General features: G+C 42.6%; 1 protein-coding gene across 1 annotated transcript in view; it reads left to right on the top strand.

The window, feature by feature from the left end:
- Positions 1–7,287: 7,287 nt before the first annotated feature.
- Positions 7,288–15,216, top strand: part of ARL8B (ADP ribosylation factor like GTPase 8B) — a 46,426-nt gene continuing 38,497 nt past the window's right edge. Inside the window, 1 exon segment of the mRNA NM_001046071.2 lies at positions 7,288–7,592. Coding sequence (NP_001039536.1) covers positions 7,470–7,592 — 123 coding nt within the window. The 5' untranslated portion in view covers positions 7,288–7,469.

The following is a 15,216-nucleotide window of genomic DNA, read 5'->3' as shown; positions in this document are numbered from 1 at the left end:
CAAACTCCATATATTTGTTACTGAACCTGAAGTATGTGCAGGTTATTTTTGACGGCGTAAGAATATGGGTGCAGGGGGAGAAGCCTAACTCTAACTGCACCAGAGCAATGGCACAGCAGCAAGGGGTGCTGGGTGTCCCCAGAAAGGAGCTAGTTGTCTGGAGAGAAGATAAACCCAATAGCAAACCAGTAGCAAGTAAGCTGTTTGTTAGTATTTCTGCGCTGCAGTACTGAGTGAGGTTGGTGATAAAATAGTCCTCCTACCTGGGTGCCACTGCTGCTGCTCCCACCTCTCAGTACACCATTGCCCCAGGTTGGATTTGAAAGACAGGACGGTGGGAAATAGGAAAAAACAAACACCAAAGAGTAACGTTGAATCCAGCAGTTTTTCAGCTGGGGCAGTCTTGCCCCTAAGGGATGTCTGGAGCTGTTTTTTATTGTCCTAACTGGGGAAAATGTGTGCTACCAGGGCCTAGTAGATGGAGGCCAGGGATACTTTTAGAGATTCTATAGAATACAGAACAGCTGCCCACAGCTGGAATTCTGTGGCCCCAAATGCCCATAGTGCTGAGGTTGAGAAGCTCTGGCTTCAACACTGAAACCATAGGATGTATCTTAAGTGCTTCCAAAGTGCCCCTGGAAACAGACAGGACTCCCAGGGCATGTGACTGTAGAATGGGAAGCCTTAGAAGGGGACTGTGTTGGTCACTTGCTGGGTAGTGTGCCTGTCACAACACGGAACTTCCATGTGAGGCATTGGGATCTCGGATGTGAGAAGCATCAGTAGTGGCATTTAAGGAGCACCTTCTGTGCACAGAGCTCTGCTGAGAGGCAATGTTGCATTGTTTCATTTGACTCTTGTGACAATCCTAAGTTGTTGTTTAGTCTCTAAGTTGTGTCCAACTCTTTTCCGACCCTATGCACTGTAGCCTGCCAGGCTCCTCTGCCTGTGGAATTCCCCAGGCAAGTATACTGGAGTGGGTTGCCATTTCCCCCTCCAGGGGATCTTCTTAACCCAGGGATCGAAATTTTGTCTCCTGCATTGGCAGGGGATTCATTTCCGCTGAACCACCGAGGAAGTCCAACAGCCCTGACAGGTAGATATATTTCCATTTAGGCTAAGAGAGGTGTAGTAATTTGCCAAAAGTCAGAAGGGAAAAAACTGGGATGCAAACCTACTCCTTGACTCCAGAATGTGTGTTTTCTTACCTTACAACTGGATTTGCCTCTTGGTGAGAGTTGAGCCCAAAGACACAATTAAGCCAAAGAGCCAGAGAAAAGAGGTTTTATTACTTGCAGTGAGTAAGGAGAACACCGGGATCTTTCCCAAAGCGGTGCCTCCTTGAACAGCAAAACTTTAGTTAAGGACATGCATATTCATGAAGGGGCTTGCACAGTGCGTGCATATTCATTAAAGGGCTTGAGCAGAAGAGAATTCAGCCTAGAATTGGGGCAAAGGTTGTCAGGATCCACGTTTTGGTTGATTAAAATCATGGGAGTCAGAAGAGGTCAACATCATCATTCCTTAGGTTCCCACCAGTCTGGGGTCTCAGCATGTGGGGACCTTAATTCCTGCAGAACTCAGAGATTTGTGTCAGATTGTTATGTATAGCTCTTGAAGAGGAACTGGACTCTGTTTTGTCCCTGAACTGTTGTTTCTTGACTGCTTTCCCCTTGTTCCTGCCTTCCCTTGTTTCCTTAACATCATTAATTACTGAGACTTGCTCAAAAACAAACATTGTGGCCAGGCTTACATCTATGACGTATGCCAAAGAACGGCTTCTTTTGCAACAAGAAAGAGAATAGACTGGCTTAAAATTGGGAAAGGAGTACCTCAAGGCTGTGTATTGTCACCCTGCTTATTTAACTTACATGAAGTGTACATCATGTGAAATGCAGGCTAGATGAAGCACAAGTTTGAATTAAGATTGCTGGGAGAAATATCACTAACCTCAGAAATGCAGATGACACCACCCTTATGGCAGAAAGCAAAGAGTAACTAAAGAGCCTCTCAATGAAAGTGAAAGTAGAGAGTGAAAAAGCTGGTTTAAACTCAGCATTCAAAAAACAAAGATCATGGCATCTAGTCCCATCACTTCATGACAAATAGTTGGGGAAACAATGGAAACAGCAAAGACTTTATTTTGGGGGGCTCCAAAATCACTGAAGATGGTGACTGCAGCCATGAAATTAAAAGAAGTTTCCTCCTTCAAAGAAAAGCTATGACAGACCTAGATGGCATATTAAAAAGCAGAGACATTACTTTGCTCACAAAGTTGGTCTAGTCAAAGCTACGGTTTTTCCAGTAGTAATGTATGGATGTGAGAGTTGGACCATAAAGAAAGCTGAGCAGCGAAGAATTGATGCTTTTGAACTGTGGTGTTGGAGAAGACTCTTGAGAGTCCCTTGGACAGCAAGGAGATCAAATCAGTCAATCCTATAGGAAATCAATCCTGAATATTCATTGCAAGGACTGATGCTGAAGCTGAAGCTCCAATACTTTGGCCACCTGATGAAAGAACTGATCCATTGGCAAAGATCCTGATGCTGGGAAAGATTGAAGGCAGGAGGAGAAGGGGATGACAGAGGATGAGATGGCATCACTGACTTGGTGGACATGAGTTTGAGCAAGCTCCAGGAATTGGTAATGGACAGGGAAGCCTGGCATGCTGCAGTCCATGGGGCTGAAAGTGTCGGACATGACTGAGCGACTGAACTGAACTGAACATCAAGAAAGCCTTGCTGGTTCTCTTTCTCCAGGACCCCTCCCCTTTCTTATCTGGTTAGACTTTTATCCCCGAAACCATAACACTGGCCAGTAATCAACTCCACCAAAAAGCAGTGATGACCTGGATGAAGGAGAGATCCATCTGAAAAAAGTTAATGCTTCTATTTTGCACCTGCATTCTTTTCTTTTTCTATGTTTTTCTACTTTGTTGCATTTTATTTCATTTCCTTACCTCCCTTTGTACCTTTCATAGATACTGGAAACTAAAGCCCAGAGAGGGGACATGACTTGCCCAAGGTCACTGTTTAGTCTTAGCCAGAAGAAGAACTTTTAATTTAAGGCTTTTTCCTGTCAGCAGAATGCTCTTTTCATTACCCAGTGTTGAGTAGCCTTGGAGTTCTCTAATGATTGACTTTTCTTACAATGGGGTTAACTAGCTCTTAGATGAGTGAGGAACATGAGGAACACTCATGATGAGTGTTGCTTCTAAAGAGAACTCCCTGGGACTTCCCTGGTGGTTCAGTGGTTAAGAATCTGCCTGCCAATGCAGGGTACGCAGGTTCAGTTCAGACCCTAGTGGGGGACCTAAGATCCCACATGCTAGGAAGCAACTAAGCCGTTGTGCCACCACTAGAGAGTCCATATGCTGCGATGAAAGATCCTGCGTGGTCCATCTAAGACCTGACGCAGCCAAATAAAGAAAAATAAATAGATAGAACTCCAGAATTGTTTCTTGCTTCCCTGTTCCTGAGGCCTACCCTCCTTTTAAAAGACAAAGCTGACATTCTTCCCCTTGTCAATTTCGAAGGACTCTCTCTGTAACCTGGGTGACATCCATGGCTAAGAAAAGATTCTGGCTCCTTGACTGACTTGGCCAAGATGCAGCCATGTCCTGCGGAGAAGGCTCAGGTGCTGTCATTTTAAGACGCTGTGAGGCTGATAGTCAGGCCAGTGGGAACATGTGGAATGTGTCACACCCATCTTCTTCTTTGTCCAAAACTATTATCCCATTAGACAAATGTGAGGCTCACAAAACAGAGAGCTAAGAGATGAGACACTAACCACTTATTTTCTCAGAATGACTTTATTGGTTTAGATAAAAACCAATGTGAAGGCGATTACAACTTAAAATCACGTCCCTAGCTGTGATATTTCCTCCCCTGTGTCTCAGGTTTGTTTTGTTTTCTTTTTCTTTTTTTGCCTTTTTCTTTTCTTCTTGATTATTTATTTTTGAGATCGACCCAGTGCAAGCTTTGTTCAGTGGCCAAAGAATGGAGAAGCTGGGACAGATCAACTTCTCACACACCTGGCAAGAACGAGTCATTCTGTTTTTCTTTTTAACTTTTTATTTTATATTGGAGTAGAGTGGATTAACAATGTTGTGTTAGTTTCAGGGGTATAGCAAACTGATTTACTTGTACATATACATGTATCTTCTTTTTCAAATTCTTTTTCTGATAGCTAAAACTAGAGTGGTCTTCAGGGATGCCTCTAGCTCTGATGCCATAGAGTTTTCCTTTTCTTACACAACAGTCATATAGCAAGCGCATGCGTCATTCTGACTTGCCTTGTTCTCTTCATCCACATTCTCAGGACACTGGGATTCCTGACCTTTACATGTGACCTGGGAATGATCTGAGCACGTGATCTGGCATTCCCATTTTTAAAACTTAATTCTAAATAAAGTTCAAAGGGAGGAGTACCCACAAAGGACTTTGGTTAAAATATCAGATAAAGGTGGTATCTTTGCCCCTGTTTTTCAGATGAGAAAATGGGCCCCTATATTGTTAACTAAATGTCCGGAGTCACTATGTTCCAGAAATAATAACTAGCATTTCGTGAATGTGAATGCTGTGCCAGGCGCTATATGAAGAGCTTCATGTGGACTCATTCACTTGCTCCTCACAGTAACCTTTTGAGGCTGGTAACAATTCTCTCACTTTACAGTGGACAGAGGCGCAGAGAGACTGAGCGACTTGCACAGTTCACACCGCTGATAGGCGGACGGGGTCATACCACAAGGTTCCTTCTTCTGTAAACGCTGTAAATATACCAGCTTGCCTTTCATTACCTTACTTCATCTAATTTGCAATTATTTTATTTCATTCTCATTTGAATGCTACAAATTATGTACTTACTCTCAGTGGTGTGCCAATAAATGTCTAATAACTGGCTCACTAGGGAAGGGAGGAGCCTAATTTGTAGTGTTTGCCAATTTCAGTGGTGCAAATATCCCCGGTGTTCATCTCAAGCTACTAATGAGACATCGATGAACCCAGACTTTTGAAAAGAACTGTTCTCCGTTATAGGGTATTTCCATTCTGTGGATACATGTACATAACTTCAAGAATTATAGCTAATAGTAAACTGTATTAAAATAATTAGGAAATTATGTTTTGAATATTTGAATATTTATGGTTTTATTTTTAATGAAATGTATTTAACTGTAGATAAACAAAGGAAGCTCAGAATAATACCTACAACATGTTCCCATTTTGGGGCTTAAGAGAAAATTCTCTACCCCATATATGTGTATAAACATTTTCTGGTGCTGGGTGCTTAGTCAACTCAGTCATGTCCGACTCTTTGCAACCCCATGGACTGCAGCCCACCAGTCTCCCCTGTCCATGGGATTCTCCAGGCCAGGATACTCGAGTGGGTTGCCATGCCCTCCTCCAAGGGATCTTCCCAACCCAAGGATTGAATCCAGGTCTCCTGCATTGCAGGCGGATTCTTTACTGTCTGAGCCACCAGGGAAGCCCATAAATGTTTATTTGACCAATAAAAAAGTAAATTCTTCAAATGGGTTACATCAGAGATGGGGAAGTGAGGATGCCCAGAGACAGATTATGCCTCTGTACTTCTTGATTGTTGTACAACCATCATACTGTGCTTTTATGACAAAAAATAATTTATAAAGGTTTTAGTTTTAGTTTTTTGGTTTTCTTTGTTTTTGCTCCCACCACACAGCTTGCGGGATCTCCAGGGACTGAACCTGGGTTGCAGCAGTGGAAATGCCAAGTCCTAACCACAGGACACCCAGGGAAGTCCCGATATAAAGTTTTTTTTTCTTTTAATATGAAACTAGAATAAGGAAGTAAGGAGTGACTTTTCTATTAAATGGAAAAGTGGTGGTTTCTTGGCCATTTCTTGGTGTTCCCTGGCTTGCAGCTGCAACACTTCAGTCTCTGCCTCTGTCGTCCCGTGGTTTTCTCCCCTTCTGTGCCCGTGTATCTTCTCCTCTTCTTACAAGTACACCAGTCATTTTCGATTAAGGGCCTACTGTACCCTGCTAAGACCATCTTAACTGATTATATCTGCTTTGGTCCTCGTTTGCAAAGGTCACATCCTGAGGTACTGGAAGGTCAGGACTCCAACATATCTTTTGCAGGGACACAATTCAATCCATAATGCCTTCCCACCATCATTGCTGCATGGAACTGCCAGAGCAAATTTTAAAAATATAAATTGGTTCACCTTCCCAGTTCCCTATTACACCAAGATCGAACTAGAGCCCCCATGCCTTCCTTCTTCTGATCCCAGCCTCTGCCTCCATTCATCTCTCTTCCCATTCCCTGTCTTATTAATCTGAGGTGACAGCACTGAATTCTGTTCCTAGAGCATTCTAAACACCTTTCCCCTTCAGAGTCTTTGCTGTTCCTTCTGTCTGGAATGTGCTTCCACTGGATGAGTGCCTCGCTCTCCTTCTCACAGCCTCTAGGTTATCACGTTGAGGGTCATCTCCTCTGAGAGGTCTAGTCTGACTACATCAGGGGCCACTCCCTGTTCTTCTCCCTCTGTGGAAGGTAAGCTCCTCAGAGGGAGGGTTTTCTAAAATCTGAAAACCTTGCAGACATTTTAATGTACCTTTTAATTAAACTTTTCAACAGGCAACTCATTTATATGATTTAAGTGAAAATGATATAAAAAGATATTCAGAGAAGTCTCATTCCCATTTCTGCCTTTGACCATCCAGTTTACCTCACCCCAATAGAAAACTGTTTTTATTAGTCTTCCAGCATTTCTTTATGCAACCATGTGTTTTATATATGTACATATGTATTCTTGTTTTCCCATATTATACCAAAAATATCATATAATGCATAGTTGGTGCCTTAGTTTATGCACCTTGAAAATACTTCCTGGACATCATTACATATCAGTTTACAGAAAACTTTCTCATTTTTTAAAAAACAGTATTCAGTTTTGGGAATGTGCTAATCACTCCTCTACTGATAAACACGTGTGGCTTCCATCTTTTGTTACGTAGGACAGGGATTTTCATGATGAAACCCGCAGAGTTTTGAAGTCTTTCTGCACAGAGCCGACAGTCAGTAAACAATTGTAGAGAAAATGAATGATGAATGAATCAACAGGAATGAGCCAAGGAGTACATAGTAGGAAAGGAGCCCAAGGGCGGCACGCTGGTGCACGGTGCTGCACGGAGGCTCCACCAGGTGGCGCTGCAGGCGGCGGGCGCGCCTGGCCGGACGGGCCTTGCCGCTCTTGCCGTGGGCGCCGGCGGCGGCGCGGGGACGAGCGTGGGGGGTAGGGCGAGTCATATGACCGGCTCGGCTTCCTGGCTCCGGCCGCCGTCGCCCGCCAGTGTCCGCCTGTGTCGCGCCGGGGCCCCGAGGAGCCGTTGGCGGGGTCCGGGCCGAGGCCCGCTCGTGTGCAGGTCGTCGCCGCCGCCGCTGCCCGCCCGCTCGCCCGTCCGTCTGTCCTCCCTCCCGGCCGCCATCATGCTGGCGCTCATCTCCCGCCTGCTGGACTGGTTCCGCTCGCTCTTCTGGAAGGAGGAGATGGAGCTGACGCTCGTGGGGCTGCAGTACTCGGGCAAGACCACCTTCGTCAATGTCATCGCGGTGAGTGCCCTCCCGCTTACCCTCCCGGGGCGCCGCAGCCCGCGAGTCCGGCCCGGCGTCTGCTCGAAGGCCGGGCGGTGGTGGGGGGGTGGGGGTCCCCTCAGCGCGGCGGGGCTCTTGGGAGTGTGCGTGTCGGGGGAGGGGGCAGCTGTGCTGGTCGCCTCCCCGAGCGTCAGGACCTGGAGTTTCCCGCGTGTTGGTGGCTGAAGTGTATCGGTGCGGTCGGCAGTTGAAGGGTTATTTCCATTTAGTCGTCTTCTTCCAAGCGCCGTGTCCTCGTCGCGGCCGGGGTTTGGAAAAGGTGTAATTGGCCTTGTCACATTTTTAAGGCGCTTGGGGGTGGGGGTCTGGGATTTCCTTCGAGTTTGGTCTTTTCGGGCCGCGCAGGGGTTAACTTCAGCTTGTCACTTTCCTGAAGGGTGGGATTTGGCCAGTCCGTGTGTCCCGTGAGAAAGCCTAAAATAATTGAGATTGTCTCAACTAGCCACTCGGGACGGAGAGCACCATTGTGAGGAAAGCAGGGGACCAGTGTGGGTTCATCCCTCAATTCTTCGGGCAGCTTGTCTCGTGTTATTCAGTTAATTGGTTTTCTCACCCGTTCCCCGAGGGGCCGAGTAGATTGTGCTGCGTTCGCCGGTAAAGCTAAAGACAGACATTTCCAGCCAGTCCATAATAGTGCACAGCTTTTATTTTTTTAATTAATTTGTTTATTTGAAGTATAGTTGATTTACAAGTGCACAGCTTTTACAAAGCCAAGAAGTTGGGTGGGTGGGTGGGGTCTATATTTCTAGAGCTAATTGTCCTCGTTTAGGGGCTAAGATTTGTGGTCAGCATGAAGTTGGAAAAGAGGTGTTGGTCTTCTGTACTGGTTTTTCTTACATACAGAGAAAGGAAGGGACTGGGTAGAAACATCCACGCCCAGGGAATGAGTTTCTGGGAGGGAAAGAAATTGCCCTGGGAACCTATATACAGTGTGGTGTTTATTCATCGGTGATTGAGGGAAGGAGGATAATTAAATTTTGCTCGTTTGGTTGGCAGGGGAAGGAATAAGAGTGAACGATTCTCGTCAGTCTTCGTTTAGAGCCCAGGAGTTGCTGTGACTCAGTCTTAGCTGATATGGACTTGAGCTTGTCATGGATGAACTTTTGAGCTACTCCAAAGAGAGATGGCAGCAGTTTTTCCACCGTTTAGATGATGGGTGAAATCCTTTTTTTATTGGCGACTCGCTGTCCAACTGGTTTGGTTAGTGGAATGATTCAAACACGCCTGTCTTGTTGGAGAACACAACTTGTGTAACTTGTGACTCTTAGTCCTTGCAGTGATAGAGCAACAGGAAGGAGAAGTAGAGATGAGCAGACATCCAAACTTGCTTTGAGGAATATTGCATATAAGCATAAGGAAAACTTGCCTACTTGTTTGGCTCTTGTAATGTTATTGGGCTGGAGGCTTGAGATGACTGTCTTTTCATCAGGCCTAAAAGAGTGGATTGGATATCTAATACCATTAAAATTAGTAAGAAAAAACTTCAGGCTTTGGCTAAGTATCCATATTCGAACTCCTTATATGATGTGGAAAAGATAAGCTGAGCTCATTTAATTGTAAATTTTCTGATACTGTTTTGGGATGTTGAAGAATTGGTGTCTCTTCCTAAATCCTCTCTTTTTGAGAAGACTTAATTATAGTGTTTTGTAGGTTTATTACTACAATGAATTGTATTTGTTACAGAGAAATAGTTATGGTTGGGAAACCTAAAAAGATTTTAGTAAATCTTGAGGAACTCCTGAAACCATAAGCTCGATTTTCATGCTTGTGTGTTTAGTAGACAGGTTAGCTTGACATAATGAGCATGAGCTTTGAAGTCAAACAACCCTGGATTTGCAATCTGGCTCTGCCACTTAGCAGCCTTGTATCCTCTTTCAGTTTTTGCTTTCCCATCTATTAAGAGGAGTTAATAATAGGTTTCTTACAGAGTTGCTGTGAGTGCATGAAATGACAGATGTTAAGTGATGAGCATCATGCCTGCCCATAGAAGGGGCTAGATAAATGATAAGTGTTGTGTTATTTGTAGTGGGTACAGTCATTTAATGCAGAAACGGCATTTTGAAAAATATTTAGAAAGATATTAGCTGAGGTCATTCCTTTGCATTTGTGTAGGTATTCAAATGTGGACTGCTGTAGTGGATTCATAGATCATGACAAGTAATCGCAGCGTGTCCTCCCTCTCCCCCCATCTGTTAACATCTGGAAAGCTGTTGAACTCAAAGTGAACTGTTGTTTTAACGTTAGACTCTTATTTTTGTTTCGGTTTGGGCAAGCTGTGCAGCTTGGAGGATATTAGTTCCCTGAGCAGGGATTGAACTCTGACCCTTGGCAGTGAGAGCTCTGCGTCCTAACCACTGGACTGCCCGGGAATTACCTAGACTCTTCTTTCTGAATGTGGGTTGCAGATGCAGTCTTAGTCACTCAGTCATGTCTGACTCTCAGCGATCCCATGGGCTGTAGCGTGCCAGGTTCCTCTTTCCATGGAATTCTTCAGGCAAGAATACTGGAGTGGTACCCATTCCCTTCTCCAGGGGATCTTCCCAACCCAGGGATCAAACCCTGGTCTCCCACATTGCAGACTGATTCTTTACCCTCTGAGCCACCAGGAAAGACCGTAATGTGACTAGGTTCTGTTAAGAAAAAAATCATGACTGTGATCGCCTGTGGTCTTTAAGATGATGGAAAAAAGTTGTCAGTTACTAAGTCCTGTCCGACTCTTTTTCGACCCCATGGACGCCTACCAGGCTCCTCTGTCAATGGGGTTTCCTAGGCAAGAATACTGGAGTGGGTTGCTATCTCCTTCTCCAGGGGATCTTCCTGACCCAGAGATCAAACTCGAGTCTCCTGTGTTTGCAAGTGGATTCCTTACTGCTGAGCCACCAGGGAAACTTGGAAGAAAGAGACCTCAGTAAATTTTTTTTAAACCTCAGGCTTTAACCTAATCTGTGTTTCTTATATATCGAGGGTGAGGGAAAAGTTAGTAGTCTATAGTGAATTTACAGAGTTTTAGATAGAAACAGTATGTCTAAAATAGTAAATTTAGCTTTATTTTTAAAAAATCAACTGCATTATTCTTTGTATAAAATGTTTGATTTATAGACTCAGAGATTCAGACGTGTTGAACACTATGTGTCACTTTAGAAAGATGGCCATTTATTTCTCAAATTCAAAGTAATTTTCCAGGTATGAAAAGCTTCAGGTGAAACTGGTTTTCTTAGGTAAATATCAACTTTTTGTAAACATCACATTAAAATGTGGCTATATTTACTGCCTGAAAAGTTAATAAGACTGAGAGATGTTATTTAACTTACTGTAGAGGTTTGTGAAGCTGAATTACTTACATGTAGAACACCTCCAAGTCTTTAGTTTTTTGATTAATGTTAGAAAATGAAATACTGCTTATTGCTAAGTATTATGGCAGTTGTTGCATAATAAATCATGTGTTTTGTATGTGTAATTTATGTTGAGTAACCTTTACTCTTAACTGAGACTCTTAGATGGGTTATAGGATAGTTATGAAGAAATGTTTGGTAGGATTTACCAAAATGGATAAGTTTTATAGACATTGTGTATTTTTGAAAGTAGTAGTATTATAAAAAATTTCTTTACATTTTTGTGAAGTGTTGATAGCTCATAGGTTAATCAAAGGAAAAGTTTATTACTCCTGAGAATTACGAAAAGGAGATACTTGGAAAGACTGTAGAAATTTGGACCTAGAATAATTTTTTTAAGTTTGTTAAAAAAAAAAATTAAGTGGTCTACTTTTATCCTTGTTTTATAGATGTAGCCAGGAGATCCAGAAAGGTTAAGTGAAATTCCTAAGGCTAATTAGTAGCAGAGATAAAATTAGAACCCAGGGCCAGTGCATTTTCTCCTTACCTACCTCTGTAGACCTGAGATTAGAATCATAGAGCTCTGAATTGGGAGATCTTAATTCCTTAAATATTTATTTTGAATGTGAGCATACTCCTCTTATGAATATGAACAGCATTTTAAATCCAACATCTTAAGTGTATTGACTACCATTTGAGGACTACACATGCATGCACACACACAAATACAGTCTGTGTGTGTGTGTGTGTGTGTGTGTGTGTGTGTGTGTGTATGTGTGTATTTGAAGACATGAATTGGGGGAAAGAATGATCTGCCCATGAATTAGGGGCAAGTAGGCACACAGCAACTCAGCAGTGGCCACAGGACTGGAAAAGGTCAGTTTTTATTCCAATCCCAAAGAAAGGCAATGCCAAAGAATGCTCAGACTACTGCACAATTGCACACATCTCACATGCTAGTAAAGTAATACTCAAAATTTTCCAAGCCAGGCTTCAGCAATACGTGAACCGTGAACTTCAGATGTTCAGGCTGGTTTTAGAAAAGGCAGAGGAACCAGAGATCAAATTGCCAACATCTGCTGGATTATCGAAAAAGCAAGAGAGTTCCAGAGAAACATCTATTTCTGCTTTATTGACTATGCCAAAGCCTTTGACTGTGTGGATCACAATAAACTGTGGAAAATTCTGAAAGAGATGGGAATACCAGACCACCTGACCTGCCTCTTGAGAAACCTATTTACAGGTCAGGAAGCAACAGTTAGAACTGGATATGGAACAACAGACTGGTTCCAAATAGAAAAAGGAGTACGTCAAGGCTGTATATTGTCACCCTGTTTGTTTAACTTATATGCAGAGTACATCATGAGAAATGCTGGGCTGGAAGAAGCACAAACTGGAATCAAAATTGCTGGAAGAAATATCAATCGCCTCAGATATGCAGATGACACCACCCTTATGGCAGAAAGTGAAGAGGAACTCAAAAGCCTCTTGATGAAAGTGAAAGAGGAGAGTGAAAAAGTTGGCTTAAAGCTCAACATTCAGAAAACGATCATGGCATCCGGTCCCATCACTTCATGGGAAATAGATAGGGAAACAGTGGAAACAGTGTCCGACTTTATTTTCTTGGGCTCCAAAATCACTGCAGATGGTGATTGCAGCCATGAAATTAAAAGACGCTTACTCCTTGGAAAGTTATGACCAACCTAGATAACATATTGAAAAGCAGAGACATTACTTTGCTAACAAAGGTTCATCTAGTCAAGGCTATGGTTTTTCCTGTGGTCATGTATGGATGTGAGAGTTGGACTGTGAAGAAGGCTGAGCGCCCAAGAATTGATGCTTTTGAACTGTGGTGTTGGAGAAGACCCAACCAGTCCATCCTAAAGGAGATCAGTCCTGGGTGTTCATTGGAAGGACTGCTGCTGAAGCTGAAACTCCAGTACTTTGGCCACCTCATGTGAAGAGTTGACTCATTGGAAAAGACTCTGATGCTGGGAGGGATTGGGGGCAGGAGGAGAAGGGGACGACAGAGGATGAGATGGCTGGATGGCATCACTGACTTGATGGACATGAGTCTGAGTGAACTCCGGGAGTTGGTGATGGACAGGGAGGCCTGGCGTGCTGCGATTCATGGGGTCGCGAAGAGTCGGACACGACTGAGTGACTGAACTGAACTGAGGCACACAGCACAGTTGAATATTATTACGTTCGAACATTTAAATAACTAACAGGCGTTGTTGGGTTATTGAACTATGTTGTTATTGTTTAGTTGCCAAGTCTCTGCAGCTCCATGGACTGTAGCCCGCCATGCTCCTCAGTCCATGGGATTTTCCAGGCAAGCATACTGGAGTGGTTTGCCATTTCCTTCTCCAGGGGATTTTCCTGACCCAGGAATCAAATCTGCATCTTTTGCATTCGCAAGCGGATTTTTTACCACTTAACTACCAGAGAAGCTGAACTATGTTAAAAAAAAAGGAGAAATAATTCTGTGATCAGAGTGTTCCTTATTGAATTACTCTCGGGTAAGAACGCCAAAAATAGTTTTTATATTTACCTGTAAAGTTTAGCAAATCTGAACTGTGACTATAGGAGCTGGCCTTCCGGGTTGCCTTCAGATAGAGATTCGAAATTGTGGAACAGGAAGCAACTTGCTAAAGAGCATTTCTTCAAACTTCTTTATCCTTTTCCCCTCACTCATTATTTTTTCCAATGCAGGCTTAGAATCCCAGAGCAAAATGTTCTTGTTAAAAAGCTGTTAAGAGTGCATTAAGGCATTTTAAATTACTATCTTAGAGGATATTTCACAACTTAAAGCACTTACTAAGTTTCTCAAATGTTAAGTCTCTTTTAAGATAAAGAATGTCACTGCACATGGATACAAAATTCATTGTACTATAAAAAATAGTTACTGTTTTTAGAAGATTTTTTTTCCTAATTATCAAACTATCACAAGTCATTAGTAGATATTTGGAAAGAATACTATAACATAGAAACTGCTTGTTATCCCCACCATCCAAGATTAACTACTGTCAGCATATCAAAGTATTTCCTTTTCGTCTTTTTTTTTTTTTTAATAATGTGTATATCCAAACCCCCTTTTTTTTTTTTAAGTTTTGAGATACTATTTATAATGTTTGTATCGTGGTTTGTTTTAATTATCATGTACACATTCTTCTGTTCTAAAACCATCTTTAATGCCTTCATAATTTATTCTGTTATAGCATATCTTGTGGATATACCATAATGTATTTGATCATTTCCTCATTATTGGACATTTGAGTGGTTTCCAGGGTTTTGCTGTTGTACATCAATTTGATCTGCATTTCCTGGGGATGGATTCCAGAGTTGGCATCACTGAATCAAGGGCATGAACATATTTCATGTCAAATGGCCAAAATTGTTTTCCAGAAAGTATGCACTCCTACTTAGAAGGTCTTCTGAACAGATTTTATATACTACGTGAACTTGGACTTCATTTAAGCACTGTGTCCTATGGTATTTTTAGGGAATACTTAGTTTTGTTGTAAAGTTAACCAGCAGTATTTTTAAACTATCCTATCAGATAATTGCTCTGTTTTCATGTTTTCATGCTTCCCTCGTGGCTCAGACAGTAAAAGCGTCTGCCTGCAATGCGGGAGACCAGGGTTTGATTCCTGGGTTGGGAAGATCCCCTGGAGAAGGAAATGGCAATTCACTCCAGTACTCTTGCCTGGAAAATCCCATGGACGGCGGAGCCTGGTAGGCTACAGTCCACGGGGTCGCAAGGAGTCGGACACGACTGAGCAACTTCACTTCACTTCATCAGATAATTGCTCTGTTTTCGTGTTTTAAGAAGTACCATTTATGCTTCAGCAACTGCTAAGACTAAGACTGTAGAAAACATAATTCCTTTTCAATTTTCTTTTTTTAATTGAACTTTTAGGCAACCCATAAAAATACAGCTGATCCCCTGTAGCTATCACAGTTTAGTTTTAAACTTACTGGTGGATTGCATCAGGAGTTTGTATTGCAGAATTATGATGTATTTCCGTGCAGTCCTTACCCAATCTTGCCCTGTTACAGTGGGATGCTGCTTTTTGAAGGGAGAGGTGTTAGAAATATTTTTTTTCTAAACCAGAGTCTAAAGAAGTTTGCTAGATAGATCACTTCTTGAAACTATAGCATATGACATTTTTAAACTTGTAACTTGAGTATTGTTTATATTTGTAAAAGTTGATTCATGTCTTTTGAGCTCTTGTATGAAAAAAAAA

This window comes from Bos taurus, chromosome 22, assembly GCF_002263795.3.
Source record: "Bos taurus isolate L1 Dominette 01449 registration number 42190680 breed Hereford chromosome 22, ARS-UCD2.0, whole genome shotgun sequence".
NCBI classification, from domain to species: Eukaryota; Metazoa; Chordata; class Mammalia; order Artiodactyla; family Bovidae; genus Bos; species Bos taurus.
The sequence above is the reverse complement of the archived record's forward strand: the minus strand, read 5'-3'. Positions and strand labels throughout refer to the sequence as shown.